General features: G+C 40.0%; 1 protein-coding gene across 1 annotated transcript in view; it reads left to right on the forward strand.

Moving 5' to 3' along the window:
• LOC127543148 (sodium/hydrogen exchanger 2-like) overlaps positions 1-16,743 on the forward strand; it is a 53,895-nt gene that overhangs the window by 21,724 nt on the left and 15,428 nt on the right. The window contains exon 4 of the mRNA XM_051969168.1: positions 14,119-14,336. Within this exon, the coding sequence (XP_051825128.1) occupies positions 14,119-14,336 (218 nt within the window). The remainder of the gene's footprint in view (positions 1-14,118; positions 14,337-16,743) is intronic.

Genomic DNA, 16,743 nt, shown 5'->3' on the forward strand with positions numbered 1-16,743 from the left:
GAGGGGTATTAGAGGCCTTATGATTTCCATTTTCTAGATGTAATGAGGTTGATGTTCAGAGAAGCAGCGGGAATTGCGCAGGGTCATATGTGGCCGGTGAGTGTTTTGCTTATTCCCTCCTGTGTTCTTTTCACCATACTGTGCTGCTTCATGATGAACTCTTTTTTTTGGTCTTCATTTTCTCTCTAAGTTTAGATTAGGAGAGCACCAGTATATTTCAAATGAAATTTATTGACTTCAGGTCAGCACAAGATTAGAAGAGTCCAGATCAATGTAAAGATCAACATTTTATATTCCCATTACCCCTTCTTCAACTACACATAAATGACTCAGTGAAATGGAAACTGAATTGGCCGGTGAGCACATCCAACCGCTTCTTGTAAAGAAAAGATTCTAGAGTTACGTCAGGGGGATTTGTTGAGCCTTATGTTACTTTTGGACAATAGGGGAGTTTGTGGGCCTTCGGCTCCCTGATTGCAATGGAGAAGAACCTTGGTCCTTTGTCTAAAAGCAGGCAGTTTTCCCTTGACTCATATATACATCTAGAAACATGGAGAACCAGGACAGAAAGGCTAGCTCCTCCTTTCAGGCAAAACTCTTTGCAAATGGTCTCAAGCAGATAAGAGGCACTCTTAGTTTCTGAAAATGCCTCAGATCCTCCAAATCCCTATCACCTATGAGTGCTTTAACCTGTTTCCCAGTCACACTTTGTTTTGGAATGGGCTGGGGGGCAGCAGGGTGTAGAAGCTAAGGTCATTCCCAGAAAGGGAAATAAGCTAACACCATCTTGCTCTTTGGAAAGGACTTGTACTGTTGGGATGATAAGGACAGAGGAAGGCTGATAAATTTGTAACTGTTACAGAACATTAAATCCCATCAAATAATAAAATGCAATTACATTTCAAAGGCAAAGGGGAGAATGGCTGCAGGAATGTTGCAGCCACATGACTGGAACAGGCCTTGATTTTGTTTTTGCTTCAGTACAATAAGACAAAAGGGTGACATTCTCTGCACATCCTGCATATATTGTTTTTCTCATTGAAAATTGAATTCTTTTGTTTCATCAAGTTTTGGTTGGTTATTAATTCACCAAAACAAACTTTCATTAATTAAGTGTTCTCTGTGCAAAGTGCTGTGCTGGGCTCCAGGGAATCAGAGGTGAAAAAAATGAATCCTTGACTTGAAAGATCTCCTGGGGTGGGGTACACACACATGTATGGGCCCTACACATGTGCTCACACTTGTACACTCACACCCCCATGCGCACATAGGTATACAACTCACATATATAACACACCAAACATATATACCCCAGACAGACATATACTACACAAAACATACCCCTTACACATACATATACAAACACAGGCAAATTCTACATACAAACACCAAACATGTACACACACCACTTTTACACACACAATCCACAATAAACAACAATATGCATCCTGCATATACCACACATATACACACACTAGTCACGCACACCACACATGCCCATGCCCACATATGCACATACCTGAAAACATAAGTATAATGATAAGTATAGCATGGTAGAGAGAAAGAAGTGATCCGGGTAAAAAGCTTTAGAAAAATCTGAGAATGAGAGAGAGCTTTTGGGTGGGTGGGTGGGGCACTGTGAATACTTTATGTAGAGACTAACATGTGACTTAGTCCATGAAGGAAGAAAAGGGTTTTGACAGTCTCATATGATAAAGGAGTGTTTTAGGGATATAGGGTGATCTGCATAAATGCCTGGAGGTGGGTCACTGTGTCAGAAGGCAGAGAAGGGCACTTGTGTTCAACTGTGGAGGGCCTTATATGCTGGGCTGAGGAGTCTGCATTTTATGTAACAATTGACAGGGAATTATTGAAAGTTTTTTAAGTGGAGGAGTGACATAGTTAGACCCATGCTTTAGGAAATTTATTTTAGAAGCTGTCTGAAGGCTAGACTGGAGAGAAGAAAAACTTAAAACAAAGAGACACATGTTTTTTTCCTTTTTTGGTCTGTCATTTTCATGACAAATATGGAAATATCTTTAAAAGGGTAGTACATATTTAACCTATGTTAGATTGCTTGCTCCCTTGGGGATGGGGGAGATAAGGGAGGAAGGGAGAAAAATTTGGAACACCAAGTCTTATAAAAATGAATGTTGAAAACTATCTTTATGTACAGTTGAGAAAAAGAAAAAATAAAAAGGAAACACTGGCATAAATTAAAATGAAAATAACCCTAAGGTGAATTTGTTTTTCTATCTTAATGGAGAGCCTTTCATTTTTTTTTTTGGCTCCCACTTTGAAATTTCATGATTGTGGGATTCTATCTGCTCGATGTACTCTATGTCCTCCTGCCTTTTCATCATACAAAGAGGAAATAAGAGTATCTGAATTCTGTTTTTTGCCTATTCGTATCTTTATATTTTTAACCTTTTAAAAACCATTTAAAATCAGCTTACCCTTTTAAAAAATAAATTTTATTGATTTGGGTCTTTTTTATACCACCAGAATCTCTCTCATTATCCCCCTTCTTTCCCCTTTCTCAGTGAGCCATTCCATATAACTAATTTTTTTTAAGAAAAAGAAAAAAAAGAAGAGAAAAAAATCAGTAAAGCTGATCAATAGATTGAAAGAAATCTGAAAATATATGTAATTTTCCATTCTCTGGACTCTCATTTCTATAAGTGAGGTAGAATTGGGGGGCTCATTCACATTTTTACTTTTGTGATTTTGCAGCATTCACATTTGAATGTTTCATACCTAGTCTTTCTTTTTGTCATATAGATTGGGGTTTTTTGCCTTTACATATTTCACTTTGTATCAGATTATGTAAATTTTTACACATTCCTCTCTGATCATCATTTTCCTATATCACAGTAATATTCTATTCATTTCACACAGCACAATTTGTTTAGCCATTCTCCAATTGATGGGCATCTACTTTGTTTCCAGTTCTTTGCTACCACAGAAAGTGCTGCTAAAAATATTTGGATGTATATAGGAATCTTTTTTTCCACGCTTGGAGTTATCAAACTTGGAGCAGAATCTCTAGGTCAAAGGATATGGCCATTTTAGTTATGTTTTTGCATAGTTCTATATTGCTTTCTAAAGTAGTTTTATTGATTCACATCTCTATCAACAATGTACCAGTATGCCTATCTTCCCACTAGATTTCTCAAATTGACTGAACCCATTTTTTTTATCTTTGCTAATTAGAAACCTTGGGGTTGTTTTGATTTGCATTTTTCTTATTGTTGGTAATTGGGAGCATTCTTTCATGACTTCTTGGGTTCCAAACACATGAGAAATTTGATAGAAAAACTTTTTCACATTTTCCCCAAATGGAATAGCCTGCTATGAAGGGTACTGGGTTCTACATTACTGGAGGTCTTCATGCAAAGGCTAGATGACTGTCAGGTAAACTGTATGGGGAATTCGTGATGAGATTGGGGATATACTGTATGGCTTCTGAGTTGGACCTTGATGGAGGATATTGAATAATCTGTGTTTCTTCTTCAGTGATCCTCTTTCCAAGCACCAGCATTCTGCCCATACTCTCTCCTTAACAGTTAGCATTATCTTAACCCTTTACACTTCTGTCTCCCCAACTGCTGATATATAAAGCAACTTGCCCATCTCCAACTGTCTGCTTTTTTATTTCAATTCACCTTCCCAACCAACTGGTGCCCCCATCCTCACATCCCATTCCACATCTGTCTGCTCCTTTTACCATGCCTTTTGGAATGCTTGCTCCATAATGGACAAGTTTGCTGCCAACTTAAACTTTTTCCTTCTTCTGGTATTCATTGAGATTGGCTCCCTCCTGATGATATTGCTTCCCTCTCTGCCATTTCTAGTACTGGCTAAACTTGCAGTAATACCTGCTGACTCATTGGTTGATGTTGGATAGTTAGAATATGCCTTGCTCTTTAATGCTACTTCTAGACTCTACATCCACCATTATCACTGAACAACCTCTCCTTCTTTGAGATCTATGGCATAGGATTTATCACCCAAGCTAGATTGCTGTGACCATTATCTAGCAGCTTGCAGGATATTCTTTTTTTTTCTGGGTTCCTGACTCACAGTCTCTCTTCCTTACTTCCTACCTTTGTACTAGAAGATTTTTGCTTGAATATCAGTGCTCCCTCAATTAATCTTAACTTTTCAGTTTCTCAGTGCATCCATTCCTCATGGCTTTCATGTCTACCCCTCCTCAGCTCCACACAGAAATGGTCATACCCTTGATTTTACCATCACACAGGTGTTACTCTTGGGTGTTTAAGAACTCTGAAATTCTTTTATGTTATTATCCTTTTTTAAACAGTCCATCTTTCCTCATGCCTTCTAATCCCTAACCCTCTTCTTTGACTTCATTGTGACCTTTAGTTCCTTCATCCTCCCAGTTCTTTTCCCAGGCAATCATCCCTGCTAAACTCTCCTCTCTTGTCCATCTCCAGCCTTTGGTGAACCAGTTTACCTACATCCTAATTACTACACTTCAATCCCAGCCCTAAATTACTCTCACCATGTGCCTTCTTTGTTTTTATAACTGGAAGATACCATGACACTTTGCTGGCTGGACTTAGCACAAATTGACTTTACCTAATATATAATCTAATCTACTGCAGCAATCTTTCTATTCCTCCTTACTCAGTTTACTCTCCCACCCCCACCCTCTGTCACTGCTCCAAACATTCTCTTTCCTCCTACCTTCCACAGCACCCCTCTCCTGTGTTCTCTTTTGAAGACCTTGTCTGGAAAAGATTTGAAGACGTCATGGAAAAGCAATTGAGGGTGTTTGCCAAGAATCTCCTCATCACGTCTCATCCAGACTCTTCTCCTCCCATCTCCTCCTCCATTCTGATCTTGAATAAAGAGATGGCTCCTCTCCTTCCCTAGGCAAACTCCTCTGCATACAACCTTCATCTGTTCCTCTGCTGAAATCTCCAGCAGTTTGATACTACCTTGGTCATCCCCACTTTCTCTCTTATCTTTAATCCCTTCTTAGTATACTGGCTCTTCAGATGCTGCCTCCAAATATGCCCAAGACTTCTCCATCTTAAAAAAAACCCCTCACTTGATCCCATCATCTCCAGTAGTCAGAGTCCCATATTTCTCTTCTTTTCTCTTCACAATTCCTGACAAATCTGTCTAGAGTAAGTATTTATACTTTCTCTCTGTTGATTCTCTTCTAGATCTGCTTTAATTTGACTTCTGGCCTCAGTCTAATTCTTTATGATGCTTTAAATGCATTTACCAAATCTAATGTCCTTTTCTCAGTCCTCTTCTTTTTGCACTTCTTTACAACATATGACTATGGCTATAACCTTCTTTACCTGGATAATCTGACCTCTCAGGGTTTTTGTGGCTCTGCTCTCTCCTTTCCTTCTCCTCCTCTTCTGGATCATCACCAGTATCATATCCTTTAACTGGTCTTCCTATGTTTTACTCTCCACAAATTCTAAGATCCATCTACACTGGCCTATTTGCTATTTCTTTGCAAGATACTGTTCATCTTCCACCATCTTTTCCCCGCAGCCTGGGATGGACAGCTTCTTTAAAAAAATTTTTTTTATAATAACTTTTTATTGACAGAACCTATGCCAGGGTAATTTTTTTTTACAACATTATCCCTTGCACTCGCTTCTGTTCCGATTTTTCCTCTCCCTCCCTCCACCCCCTCCCCTAGATGGCAAGCAGTCCTATATATGTTAGATATGTTGCAGTATATCCTAGATACAATATATGTTTGCAGAACCGAACAGTTCTCTTGTTGCACAGGGAGAATTGGATTCAGAAGGTAAAAATAACCCGGGAAGAAAAACAAAAATGCAAATAGTTTACATTCATTTCCCAGTATTCTTTCTTTGGGTGTAGCTGCTTCGATGGACAGCTTCTTTATCCCTGCCTCTGAGTTTCCCTGGCTTCCTCTAAGATTCAGCTCAAATCCCACTTTCTGTAAGAGGTCTTTCCCTGGCTTCCCAGCCTTCCCTCTGATAGTGCCTGCCATCTGTTCTGTATCTCTCTCTTATGTACATTGTTGTTTGTGTGTTGTATTCAGCAGACCTTGAGGTCCTTGAATCTTGGGACTGACTGTTTCTACTCTTCTTTGTATGTTACCATTGAGTACAATGCCTGGTGGATATGAAAGGCTGACTTAATAAATTCTTGTTGATTGATTAGTTCATTGATTCTGCAGTCCTGTAACTTACTGTACTAGATACTCTATGAAAAGAATTGGATTAGATGTGTTGTCTGTAGTCTAGAAGCTTACAACTTGAGGTGACATTAATGTGTCACTTATTTAAGTAATGTGAAGAGGGAATACATTGTTCAAATCTCTTAAGACATCACTTATAAAGTAAGATGTTTATAAATGTTAGATTTCCTTAACCTCTGTATACTTTTACAATTCAACTAAAATGGTTTTGTGCTTTTAAAAATAGCATAATTTTCTAATTTTCAATGAAGGGTGAAATGAGATTTTGAAATCTCATAGTGAATGTGGAAAGAATAAAAAAGAAGTAGGGGAGTTAAAGGTCATAGTGTCTGATAAATAAAAAAAATTGTCTACCATGTTAGGCACTTGGTGGAGAGTGATCTCTGATAGTGAAGGAGAATGGAATGAAGGAGGGAGAGCCAGGGAACTTTATCAAGGAGCTGAGAAGCTCTCCAGATTAGTGCATGGCAGGTGCTGACCTGTCAGGAACCATATTTAGCTTCATGCAGTTTGCAGTTGATGTCCTTAGGAACTATGGCTGCTGATTTCCCTGGCACCCAGCCTTTTGCTTTGAGACTTTCTCCAAGTGAGTGCAGGCTGTGATGTCCAAGTTAACTTAATCTAGAAGAAATGGAGTTTGAGGCTCATGAGTCCCATGACATTTTACAAGATGCACTCTCCCATTTGGTGTGGAGGAGCTCACAAAGTAACCCATGGAAGTTCTTATTGGCTGTAGCTCTCTAGGACCTTATGCTGTTTGGACCATCCTGTTGCATCTACCTGTGAGGTTAACTTCTTAGGGACAGGACTCAGGCCTTCCTTGTGGTTTGCTTTCAGATCTTGGGCATTTCCCTCTGATTCATCCTTGTGGTATTCTAAAGCCATTATTTAGGGAGCTCAAATTTCAATACTTTGATGGACCCATGGTCTTATTAAGTTGGATAATAATAACGGTATTTTATATAAATGTCACATATGTAGGACATGGAAATCTATAAAGCATTTTCCTCATATGATATCACTGGGATATCATAAAAACACAGCGAACTAGTGACTAGAGGAAGTGTGTATTTCATTTTACAGATGGTGAAGCTGAGTCACAGAGAGGGGAAGTAACTGCCAGAGGTTACACTACAAGTCTTTGTGGCAGGTGGCCTTTGGCTGTGCAGATCCTGGCCTCTTTACACCTTCTCATCTTATACAACTCTGGAGCTCTTGTCCAGGCCTCCCTTAGCTTATCTGAAGGAGGTCCACTTAAGGTGGAGAAGTCTTTCCTAGAGATCTCAGAATATTGCATGAATGCTAGTTGAGTACTTGGACTCTTCGTTCGTTGTCCCTTGATCTTGCTTTGTGACTAGCCAATATTTTAAAAACCTGAGGTTTAACTGTGTGCTTTTCTTTTATATGTCACTATTACTTCCCAGAGATTCTTGTATTCTTCTTCCCTTTCCCCCTCCAGGAACCCTTCCTTGTATAAGTAGAGTTGATAGGGGGGAAAACAAAGAAAGAAGAAAATCCATGTTTGAAAATGTTTGTTTCTCTCCATATCCACAGCCCACTACTTCTCTGTCTTATTTTTCCTGATAATTTCTGAGCTCTAGTTTTTGTATCTGTATATAATGATAGTATTTGAACTCTCTACTTTGCAAAGTTGTTGTGATAAAACCTCTAACCTCTGGAAGGCTTTAGTATCACCATCTGTATGATATACTAGATGGAAACTCCCAAAGTCCTTATGGTGCTTGGATTATTTTTAGAGGGTTTCATTGCTAGCTGATTTGTTAGGTATTTGAAAGGCTGATAGTAGCATGACTAGCTGTGTCTTTTTCCTTTCTGGTATTTTTAGTGTATTTTTGGAGGTTTTCTGGACCCTCAGGGTAATTTGCACGGCTTACTCATGGATGTGGGTGTAAACGGATAAGTTCTGTGGGCCTGACTAATAAAAAAAACCTTGTGGGCTTTTTCACTGAACAAGAGCTGTAACACTGTAGTAGAAGCAGCAGCAATAGCTGCATGAGGAAGCAGGTAAAGAGAAGAGTGACCTTTGTCTGCGTAGGCCCCATGATGACAAAATCACAGATCTTCAAAGTGTCAGAAGTACTGAAGAATAGATATGAGACAAAAATAAAAATGACCAATGTTGGAAGGACTGAGAGGAAATGGGCACATTGATGTACTGTTGGAGGAGCTGTGAATTGGTTCAGCCATTTTGAAAAGTAATTTGGAACATTGTCTCCATAGTTATAGGGCATGTCCTTTGACCCAGTGATATCACTAGTAGGCCTATGCCCTCAAAGAGACCTCAGAAAGGGGGAAAGGAACCAAATCTACAAAAAGTTTATAGTAGCTCTTTTTATAGTAACAAAGAACTGGAAAGTAAGGAGTTAACTCTTCAGTTGGAAAATATCTAAACTAGTTATGGCATATGGATGTAATGGAATCTTCTTGTGCTATAAGAAAATAAAATGGTTTTAGTGAAACCTGGGAAGACTTTATGAATTAGTGCAGAGTGAAGTCAGAACAGTTTGTACTAGAGCATGGATATGGTGTAAAAAAAAAAATTCTGAAAGACTCAAGATCTCCAGTCATTGGGATGATCAGCCACAATTCCAGAGATCTAATGATAAAGCATGCTACCCACCTTCTAAAAATGAAGTGATGAATTCCAGGTGCAGAATATGATGTACATTTTTGGGACATGATGAAGATGGGAATTTGTTTTGCTTGATTATACATATTTACTACCTGGTTTTTGTATCTCTTTTTGTGTGGGTGGGATCTAGCAAGATAGGAGGGAGAAAAATAAATGCTTGAAAATTGGAAAAAAAATTAATTTTAAGCAATATGAATGCAAAGAATAATTGTTTTATACTTTGTATTTGTATGTAACATGCTGAGCACAGTGTTCAGCCCATGATAAGTATTTAATAAGTGCTTATTGATTGAAAAAATAATAAATATAGAATGGATGGTCTGTGGAGTCAGATTAGTTTTGCTGCTGCTGAGATACCCACCGTCATAATAGGAACTTGCGTTTCTCATTCACAACTTGTCCATTCTACACAGAGGTGAAAAGTCAGTGACAGATTGGAAACAGATGGTCACTGATCACACTTTGGAAAGAAGTTCACCTACTTCAAGTTGCTGAGCCTAAAGGGAAAAAGTGATTAAAAAAACTGGCCTGTACCACTGAATCTGATCAAGAAACACTCTTCATAGCTGGAAGAAATCCCAATCTATTTAAAGGACAAAGAAGCAACGCTTTATATCAAAGACAGAAGAGGCAACTCTTTTGATGTCTCAGGAGATGAGCAAAATTTAACAAAGAAGGCAATACACATTGGCTACCATACTGAATTCCTAGGCTAAGGAGGACTTGGCATTTATACCTTCAGAGGAACTTAAAATAGTCACTAGAAAAGGTCACAGTGTACATTGTTGTTGTTTTTTCTTCTATCAAAAGGATGGGCTTCTGTTGTTTTGTTCTTCTTCCTTCCAGAGAAGATCAAATTCATTTATGTCATAGAAGCAAAAAGTTTTGTTTCACAGTGAGGCAGTATCCTAGGAATATCTTAACCTACAGCCTTCTCCTAATCACAGAAAGAACAAAGGCAGGATACTAGTGCCCTGCTCTGGTTCTTCTGGTGTGGTGTAGGCCACATTTGGAGCTCTGTGTTCAGTTCAGGGATCTGCTGTTTAAAGCTGTTAATGAGTTGGTGTCCAGAGGAGGATAATTGGGAAGTCCATGACTTAGGGAATTCATTTAAAGGCTCTGGGCATATTTCACCTGGAGAGGAGAAGACAAACAAGGGACAGGATATTTATCGTAAAGTATTTGAAGGCATTATTGCTTAGGCATGAGTTGCCTGGATGCTCCCAGAAATCCTTCCCTACTCTGATTCTTTGGTTTAATCCAAAGAAAAGAACATGATTTTGGAATATGTAAAACCTGCAAAGGATTTGACCTAATTCAGTGGATAGAGTTCTGGCTGTGGAGAAGACCAGAGTCTATATGTCACCTCTAATATGTACTAGTCATTTGAATTTGGACAAATTAAGCTCTGTTTCAAGCAACAAACAACTTTTTAAGATTCATCTCCTAAGTCAGAGATGGGTTCCATTGCTTTGATGGGAGTGAGGAGAATCCCCTGTGCTTCTAAAAGCTTATAACCTTCTCAGATTTTGGACACCTGCAAAGCACAAGCCAATGTTGGCACAGAAACAAGGCACTGTGTATTTCTTACTCCGCCTTCTGAAAATTGCTCAACAAGAACTCCATCTCAGTTTGACAAGCATTTATAAGTATAGTGATTGTGTACCAGGCATTGTGCTGGGCACCAGGTATATGCAGGCAGGAACAAAACAGATCTTTCCCTTAAAGAACTTATGTTCTATGGAGGGCGGGCAACATTTGTACAAATAAATACAAAGTATATGCTGAATAAGTATAAGGTCATTTTGATGGCTTCAATAACCATGGGAGGCATCTGGAAAGGTCTTGTGGGATTGGTGGCATTGAGCTGAACCTTGAAGGAGGCTGGGAAGACTGTGAGTGGGAGGTGAGGTGAAGCAGCTTCCTGGAATGTATTGTCAAACCGCAAGGGTGGGACGTGGAATGTCCTTCATGGGGAACAGCAAATGGGCCAGCCTTGTCTTCAATGGAGGAGCCAGATAGTGATAGAACAATTGGAATTTGTTCTCCAAGGCATTGTATTGCATTGTGTTAAAGGGGGAATGGAGGTGGTCAGTCCCACTATTGAAGCATTTTGGCTGGGCCAGTGTGGGCAAATCACTTAGGTGACTTTCCAAGTTTGTACTTGCAGAGAAGTTTCTGAGCTGCATTGGGAGAGGGACTTTCCTCCTTCAGAAGTTCCCTATATTAGTTTAATCAGAGCCCTGGTTCCCACCCTATAGGTATCCAGTGGTTCCCTTACTCACTATACATCTTACTGATCCCAGGGTTCTTTTAGATTCATCCTGACTCCTGTGGACAATGCCCTTGAAGGAGGGCATTGCTAGAGAATAGTCTAGACTGTTCTCAAATTATCACTGGTACAAAACTCTTGTGGGTCTGCTATTTCTAGCTACTAGTGGCTACTATGCAAGCTACATCTCTTCTCCATTTGTCTCTTCTTGGATTGAACCAGCACAGGTAAGGTCTTGTATGCCTAAGATGACATGGTCTCCATTTTGAGTGATATGGCCAGGACCAGTTCTCAACAAAATTGTGAAATAAGCTTCCTCCTCCCACTCACTTCCCCTCTCTTCATGATGTTCTTCTGTCTTCCTCCCTCTCTCCCACAGTGCCTCTATGCCTATTCAAGAGGGTCTGCATTTTTAATAGTGACTCTTGAGATTGGAAAAAAGCCTCCTTCTGAAGTGGCTTCATAGGCACAGTCTGTAGATGGTCACCATCTCTCCTTCCTTGTTTTCTGTTCTGAGAAGGGAAGAAATACATATAGATTTGTTATGCTTCCTCAGGGTCCTGCTCCTGCCACAAGGCCTTTGGAAAAGTGCCCAATTGCCTGGTAGAGTTGTCCAACCCTACATGGCTTTGGGTATGAAAGACAGCTGGAAAAATTTGCTGTCCAAGAATTACATTTGCAACTCGAGAGGTGTTTTCAAATGATCAGTGAAGCTTGAGAAAGGACTGCTCAATAGGAGGGCCAGAAGAGAACAGACTGGTTTCCCTGGGACCACAAATGGCTGCCCAACAGGCCAAGACCTTGATGGGTTAAGCCAAGCAGCATGCTATTTGGAAAGAGTTGGAGGCTGTGAGCGCGTGGCCATTAATTCTGGTGTGCAGTAGCTCTGCACTGAGTGGTGACAGATTCAAATATGAATATGAATGAATGAAAAACAGAGTGAAACGGGTAAGCCACTAAAAAGCTTCCCGCACTTCAGAAATTGGTTTCATTAATAAAACAGCAGTGCTTTGGAGAACACAGGAAATAGATTTCTCATCTTTAGCACCTGCTTCTCACTGATTTATTGCCAGCCAGTGATTAGGCTTTGTCAACGCTAGTCTGCTTTAAGGACGACAGATTAGGCGAAGTTAAGGATGCTAAAATAGTCAGGTAGTTCTCATTGCACAAAAGGATGTCAAAAAGTGCCACTGATTCAGGAGACAAAACATTTAATCACCTAGAAAGTGGATGGAAAGTAAGAGTGCAAGTAGAACAGCTCAGTGATGGTTGTTGTTAAGTTGGCTTGATGCCTTTTGTTTTACACTAATTTCTCCCTCTTTGCCCTCCCCCCATCATGAATTCAGCCTTTCCATATAATGAAAAAATCATACAGGGAAAACTAACCAATGTAGTGACCATTTGTGATGGCATATGCCACATTATGCTCATATTGTCCCTTATCTCCTTACAATACATAAGGAGATGTGCTTCATCATTCCTTCTTCGGGATTAACATTGGCCATTATAGTTTATGGGAGTTCAGCTACATTGCTCAGTGGATAGAGTACAAGGCCTGGGGTGAGGAGGTTGTTGTTCAATTTGTCTGATTGTAGCTGACTCTTTATGACTCCGTAGACCATAGCATTTCAGGCCCTTCTATCCTTCACTATCTCTTGAAGTCTGTCCAAGTTCCTGTTTATTATTTCTGTGACATTATCTATCCGTCTCATAATTTGCCATCCACTATTTCTTTTGTCTTAGGCCTTTCTCAATAGCAGATGTCTTTTTCAGCGAGTCCTGTGTTCTTGTTATGTGGCCAAAGTATTTAAGCTTTGTCTTCAATATTTGACCTTCCAGTGAATAGCCTGAATTGATTTCTTTAAGTATTGACTGATTTGATCTTCTTGATGTCCAAAGGACTCTCAAAAGTCTTTTCCACCACCATGATTTGAAAGCACCGATTCTGTGGCACTCAGCTTTTCTCATAGTCCAACTCTTATAGTCATATATTGCTACTGGAAAAACCATAGTCTTGACTATATAGACCTTTATTGTCAAGGTGACAGCTCTGCTTTTCAGTATGCTCTCCAGATTTGCCAGAGCTTTCTTTCCAAGCAGCAAGCATCTTTAATTTCATGGTTGCCATCACCATCTGCAGTGATCTTTGAGTCCAAGAATATAAAATCTGACACTGCTTCTATTTCTTTTCCTTTATGTGCCAGGAAGTGATGGGACCACCTGCCAAGAGCTTAGTTTTTTATGTTAAACTTCAAACCATCTTGTACATTCTCCTTTATCACTGTCATCAAGAGACTTCTTCATTCTTCTTCACTTTCTGCCATCACAGTGGTATCATCTGTGTAACTGAGATTGTTGAGATTTCTCCCGGCAACCTTAATTCCAGGTTTTGATTCATCTAGCCCGGCATTTCACATGTTGTACTCTGTATATAAGTTAAATAAGATGACAACATGCAGTTTTGTCTTACTCCTTTTTTCAATCTTGGAATCAGGAAGACTTAAATTCAGATTCACCTTGAGACTTTCACCAGCTATGTGGTCATGGACAAATTATTTAACCTCTTTGACTTGCTGTGTGACTCTGGCTAAGCCACTTCAACTCTGTTTTCCTTAACCCACTGGAGAAGACAATGACAAACCACTCCAGTATCTTTGCCAAGAAAACTCCATACAAGGTCATGAAGAGTTGGGACACAATTGAACAATAATAACAAAAACAACAGTTCTCTTTTTTTTTGTCTACAGTACTATAGTCACTGGATAAAATGTTTCCAGATCTTTGGATCCACATAAAAGCTGCTATGAATGTTTTGGTATATTTTAGTACTTGGCTTTTTGTCATTCTTCTAGATAGATTCCCTGGGTCAGAGGGGATGATATGTTTCTCATGTTCCAGAATAAACTAGACATCAGCCCAAAGAGAGTTTGTGCACTCCTTTCCCCTTAATGGTACTGTTTTTTTCTGCTCTAGCATCATTGCCTGTGCCATGAGTATGAAGCGCTATGTAGAGGCCAACATTTCCCAGAAGTCTCATACCACCATCAAGTACTTTATGAAGATGTGGAGCAGTGTGAGTGATACGCTTATCTTCATCTTCCTGGGGGTTTCAACCATTGGCGAGAACCATGAGTGGAATTGGCCATACATTTGTTTCACCATCACTTTCTGCCTCGTGTGGAGAGCATTAGGTATGGGACCATGAGTATTTTTTTCCAAATACATGTAAAGATAGTTTTCAACATTCATTTTATAAGATTTTGTATTGTGAATTTTTTCTCTTTCTCTCCCTTACCTCTCCCTATCCAAGACAGCAAGCAATCTGATATAACCTATACATGTACAAAAAACTTTTAAACATATTCATGTTATATAAGAAAACTCAGACCAAAGGGGGGGAAAACCATGAAAAAGAAAAAAACAAACAAATAAGGTAAAAATAGTATGTTTTGATCCACATTTAGCCCCCATACTTCTCTCTCTGGATATGGATGATATTTTTCATCCCAAGTCTGTTGGAATTGCCTTGAATCATTGCATGGTTCACAAGAGCCAAGGCCATGACAGGTGATCCTCACATAATCTTCTTCTTATGTATAGTGATCTCCTAGTTCTGCTCACTTCACTCAGCATGAGTTCATGTAAGTTTCTCCAGACCTTCCTGAGATCAGCCTGCTCATCATTTCTTATCGTATAATAATATTCCATTACATTCATATACCATAACTTATTTGGCCATTCTGCAACTGAGGGCCACCCAGTCACGAGTATTTTTGTATGACCCAAATGAGGTGAACTTTGGGCTAAATTAGACATATCTTTCCAATGTGGTCTCGGAATCACAAATTTCAGGCTAGAAAGTACTTCAAAAGTTATCTTAGTTTAATTTTCTCTTTTGACAGAGGCGAAAACTGAGACCTCTAGGCTTCTACAGACTTCCCAAAGGTAACAGAGCCAGGATATGATCATAGACTTCCTAAATCTGAATCTTGTTTTCTTGCCAAGAATTACAATATTTTCTTCTCTGAAGTTGGTTGTCAATATTTACATGAAAGCATAAGCTTGCTGTCCATGTCAGTTAGCATTTACCTATGTGGACCTTAGTTTTGCAGGTCCGTCGTAAAAGGAGATGAGTGATGAAAGGCTCCTCAGCAGCTTGGCTGCAGGGGGATACCTTTTTTGGGGGCTAGTCCTTGCCCAGTAGTGATTTTGTTGGTGGAGGGAACATTCAGAGCAGTGGAATAAGGGAGGATGAGTAGTGCGATGGCAAGCAAGCAGGATTTGGGGGACCTGAGTTCATGTTCCAGCTCTGTGAGACTCAGATTTTTCTGGGTACCAGTTTCCTTCTGATTAGACCAAATGGTGGCTAAGGTTCTTCCAGCTCTAAGTCTATGGCTCTGGCAGCTGTTAGAAGTATATTAATGTTATATTGTCATTGGGTGAGTTGAGTGCCCTCCTCCTCTTAAGTACACTCAGCCAGTCACCGTGGCTCTACGTATGTATTGCCCTTGAAGGACAGACTACCACTCTCTCGTGCTTGGCCTTTGTTGGCAGTATGCAAGAAATATGGGCCTTGTATTTTGAGTGATTTCTGTATTCCTATCTTGCTTTTTCCACCTTCAGATATCATCATGGATGTTTGGTGCTATTGACATTGAAGGAGAGAGTAGGTCAGAAGAGATCTTGCTGGCTATAAAGTCAGGAGAGCTCTGCTATGAACATCCTGTATGAACATGGCCCAGTCACTTCACCTGTCTTTATCTTGATTTACTCCTGTGTAAAGTAGGAGTTGGGAATAATGCTGACTAGGTCTAGGCTAGATAACTTCTAAGGTAGAGCTTTGCTAGTTCTGTTATTCCAGAATCTTCTACTTGTACTGTAGAATAGGGCAACCTTGGGGCCCTGAACCACAGACACAGCTCTACACCCTCATTTCATTCCTACCTTGAGATTTTCTCCTAGGACTCTACCCACGTTTATAGGACTATGGCCAGGAAAGGCCCCGAGAGAGCATTTAGTCCAAAGTCACTCCTCTCCATTTGACAGACGGTAAAACTGAGACTGAAAGACAGAAGGAGAGCCATGTTTTCAGTGCTCTTGATGGAGGATCCTTGGTGTTCCACATCACTTGTCTCATATGAGGCCGTGACTGCAGACAAGGGTAGTGCCCACGTGCGCCATGCCATGTAAGCCTGCAAACCTCATTGCTTCATTACAAGCTAAACGGGGCCTCCTCTTTCACGTACAATTTATAGCTTCTCTCGGCATTCTGTTTATAGTTCATCATCTTTGCTTGACATTTATATGTTTCCCTCCCCTTTCCTTCCCAACAAATAGTCATCATTGCACCGTTAGCCTTTGCAGCGAGCCGAGACACTTCCCCTGTGGAGATGGAGAGGCACATTACACAAATTGCCCAGGTGTGTGAGGAGGAGCCATAAGGCAGGCTGGGCTGCTTGATTAGCCATTAACATGTGTGTAGGGTGCTTATTACCGGGAAAGCCAGCAGCTACATGTCATTCAGGTTCATAGAATCCTTTTCCTGCTCTTCTAAGGCAAAATGTAAAGCCTCCCCAAGGTTGGAAAATGTCTATGTTG

This window comes from Antechinus flavipes, chromosome X, assembly GCF_016432865.1.
Source record: "Antechinus flavipes isolate AdamAnt ecotype Samford, QLD, Australia chromosome X, AdamAnt_v2, whole genome shotgun sequence".
NCBI classification, from domain to species: Eukaryota; Metazoa; Chordata; class Mammalia; order Dasyuromorphia; family Dasyuridae; genus Antechinus; species Antechinus flavipes.